This window comes from Cyprinodon variegatus, unplaced genomic scaffold (genome assembly GCF_000732505.1).
Source record: "Cyprinodon variegatus isolate N-32 unplaced genomic scaffold, C_variegatus-1.0 Scaffold327, whole genome shotgun sequence".
NCBI classification, from domain to species: Eukaryota; Metazoa; Chordata; class Actinopteri; order Cyprinodontiformes; family Cyprinodontidae; genus Cyprinodon; species Cyprinodon variegatus.
The window spans coordinates 462,550-466,297 of record NW_015150780.1 but is presented as its reverse complement, the minus strand read 5'-3'; the positions used below and the strand labels follow the sequence as shown (position 1 = coordinate 466,297).

Sequence of the window (3,748 nt, the reverse complement as noted above, 5' to 3'; positions counted from 1 at the left end):
CCTCCTGTTGGTGGAAGGGAGACAAACACAAAAACAAACACACAGACAAGAGCCCTGACAGGCCCAAGACACACCTGTCTGTCGCCACACTGAAATGTGTGTTACAGGCTATGACCACTCATCTCTGACTGTAACGCAAATTTTCGTTGAAAGAAATGTTTACATTTTTTGTCTTAATTTATGTATTATACATATGTTTACAGTATTGGAAAACATAATGAATGTTGTTTGACCTCCTGCAAACCATATTAAGACAAACAAAATCTTTTCTCATAAATTTTTTTGAAAAAAAGCTCCAGGCAGCCACAAGGTGGGCGATTAAGAGCTGCATTTGCCTCCAGAGGCATGGGTTGTCAACCCATGGTATAAAACATTGTAAGGTATGGTGAAGGATATTCTTTTTCCAGGTGGATCATCAAAATAAGTTGTCTTCGTTATTGTCAACCATTCTGGTGATATGTTTCCGTAAGACAGTTCCCATTTTCTCTTACCTGTGGTGAGTCTGACATAGTGGAAAAATTGCAAATCTTCCTTTGGAAAGTAAGCTTGTGTGAGTGATGCAAACAGAAATTTTTAAACAGGGTATGGACGAGGAGAAATGGGCCTCTTGCATGCTCTTCCATGCTCTTGCATGCGTTAAATAGATGTTCCCTCTCAGGAGCGGTTAAAGGATTGTGCATATGCATTTCTACAAGTGGAGAGAGCATTATTTAAATGTTTTTCTGTTAATAAACTAATGCAAATAGGGACACTATAGCCATAAAAAAACAAAATAGGCCTCTCCACTGTGAGATGCGAATGAGGCTTGTAACAAGGACCAGAGTCCAGTGAATCGTGTAAGGTGAGTCTGATAACACCCAACCAGTGTCCAATCAGCAGCCTGAAACAGGTGCCATAAACAGAACAGATAAGGCTAGGATGCTCAGCCAGAGTACACACTGCACCAGAGTTCCTGTTTCAAAGATAAATCCTGCTGGAAGGTTTGCTTCATGGATTTCTTCAACATATCAGACAGCAAAATCTGCATCCTGCTGAACATCACTGCAAAGGAAGAGTGTTAAATGGACTGAAATAAAACAGGATTTTTATTTGGTTGGGCAGATTGATCCTAGAGCAGACATGGTGTTTGTGAATTTTAAATCCATTACCCAGCCTCTTGGGATCATGCGAGTAATGGCAGCCATCGTCTCTTGTATGTGTTTCAGTCTGGTGGCATCAGTAAAACCAGACGCCTCGCCATATTGGGGATGGTGCATCTTCACCTGGGTTTTCTGCTTTTTTTTCACTCTCATCATTCTCATCCTGGAATTTACTAATGTCAGCACCAAAGTTCCTTTTGCCTGGGAGGACTTCACTGCTGCCTTTGCTATCCTGGCAAGTGTGCTGTGCCTGTTTGCCTCCATCCTGTACCCAACCTTTTTCACCTGTAATACCTGTTACAGACAGATTGGAGCTTCTGTGGTGTCCTGGATTTGTTTTGCGCTATATGTGGCCCAGGTGGTCCTAATACATCTTCGCTCAACGGGACAGAACAGTGGCTTTCTTTCCACTCCGCCAGGTATAATGAAGATGCTGGAAAGCTTTTTTACCTTCCTCATCTTCCTTTCACTGGAAGTTTCACAGTACTCAGGGTCCCCAGCACTGAACTGGTGTGTAGCTGTGTACTCCCTGTGTTTTATTTTTGCTATCGCCATAACCTTTCTCACACTTGGTAATCTTACGGTCTATTTTCCTTTTTCTTTCGAAAAGTTTGCAATTGTTTATAATGTTTTGGCAGCACTGATGTATATAACAGCTATGGTTATATGGCCACTATATTCTTTTCACAATAATAAGAGGCCAGTGGACTGTGGCCGCCTCTGTAGCTGGGACAAACTGGTTATGATTACAGTCATGACAATCTTCAATTCCATTGTCTACACTCTGGACGCTATCTACTCTATACTTTTGGTATTTTTTCTCAGCAATGAGTGAGTTGTTGCTTGTAAAAACCATTGCAAACCATTCCGAGCTTAAGTGAAAATGATGGTGTTTTCTGTACAAAAATTCTGTCAGTAAACTTTAAAGTAATCTGCTATTGCTTATCCGAAATTGTACATGAAATGGAAAAGGTGACCTCACTGTGTATACATTGTGCAATACAACCAAAGAAAAGGAAGTTGGTTAAACATTAGTTGTTATATGATTGTAATAAAAATGACAATTATCTTTATAGAACTTTGGATCTTTGAGGATGATGAAATGAAGAAGACTGAGCTCATATATTTTTTTTTTATTATTACGTAAATGTCAACATCAAGGGAAAAGCATATATTTATCTTTTCACCTTATGGTGGAGCTGCACTCTGAGGCAAATATACATTTATGCATCCCAGATCTCTATATAATTTCTGTCTTGCATTTCTTTGCCAAGTGAAGATGTAGAAGTACAAGGTAACACAGTCTTTTTATTCCTCCAATTTTGTAAGATATGTTAATACATTTCCAGGTAATCCAAGCTGCAAATGAATTATGGATGTCTGAGGATTGCAATGTTGATTTTCTACAGATGCCACACAAAAAAAGAACAGATGGAAACTTTCTCATGCTACAAACATTCAGTTCAACTTAAACAAATAGATCTATTTTGATGACCTATGATTAAATTAGTTCAGCTTTTTTTTTTTAGATTACTTAAGGGCATTGATATGCTATAAACGCTATAGACCCAAACTGGGAATGTCTTCTCTTTTGGGCCCCATCCACTTATAGATGACTCACTTATTAGATTCTGTGCTGGCTGTTTGAAAAGGATGTTTTTGCTTTGGAAACATTTTTGGAAAAGGCCCAGTGTCTGTGGCAAAGTGTTTTGTTTCCCATATGAAAGTATTTTGTTTCCCATGCAAAATTTTCATGATTTTTTGTGTCGAATAAGCCCATGAGGGTTTGGCACCAATAATGGTGCTTAAATAAAAAACATGATTTTTTTCTCTTAGAGTACCTCAGTGTCTCAATGGGCCGGCTACAGCTGCTTGCAACTGGGGGGGGGGACCCTGGACCGGACCTCAGCAGAGAGCCATGAGCCGCCTATCCTCCACCGGAGGAGGGGGGCTGGTGGCCAGTAAGGCATGCGGGGGGAAGCACGGGGCCGCTTATGTCCAGGCTACTGGTCGGGGTTCGGTTGCCCCGTCCCCCGCTGGCTCCCTACCCTTTCCGCCGGGATTCCCGGACCAACTGATGGCTTGATTCAAATCTCCAGTGTGTTTTTGACTTCATGCTGCACTGTAGTCGACCAAAATCTTATTTTTTTAGGTATGAAAAGTAGGACATGTCCATGAAAAAGAGTATGTCTGGTCACCCTACCATTTCAACAATTTTGATGTTTCTGTGAGTGAGTGCTTGTTGCTATGATACGTCTTTGCTCAGCAGCTTCGCTCGTTGTAAACTAACCAATTAGCTAAATATTCATTAGCATACCATAAAAGGAAGAAAAACCTGTTGTTTCATTCTAGGGCTTTTAATCAGGCCTGCATTAGGGCTTATAGACCAGCAAATACCGGTATGCCATTTTCAGCCCAACCAATGTTACACACCCTATTCAACAATAAATATTCAATAAATATTTCAAAAACCTTGTGTGCAAACTGTTCTTTATGTGCAAATCTATGCTTAAAGTGCAGTGCTAAATAAAGTGTTCTAGTGCTAACCAAGCTGGTTTGTAATAAAGCGCAATGGCCCCTTTAAAGTGCAACAAGTCATTTATATAAAA

At 40.3% G+C, this 3,748-nt stretch overlaps 1 protein-coding gene across 1 annotated transcript in view; it reads left to right on the top strand.

Moving 5' to 3' along the window:
• The window catches only part of LOC107091161 (myeloid-associated differentiation marker homolog), a 10,388-nt gene extending 8,402 nt beyond the window's left edge, over positions 1–1,986 (top strand). Inside the window, exon 2 of the mRNA XM_015384931.1 lies at positions 1,220–1,986. Within this exon, the coding sequence (XP_015240417.1) occupies positions 1,220–1,974 (755 nt within the window). The 3' untranslated portion in view covers positions 1,975–1,986. The remainder of the gene's footprint in view (positions 1–1,219) is intronic.
• The last annotated feature ends 1,762 nt before the right edge of the window (positions 1,987–3,748 follow it).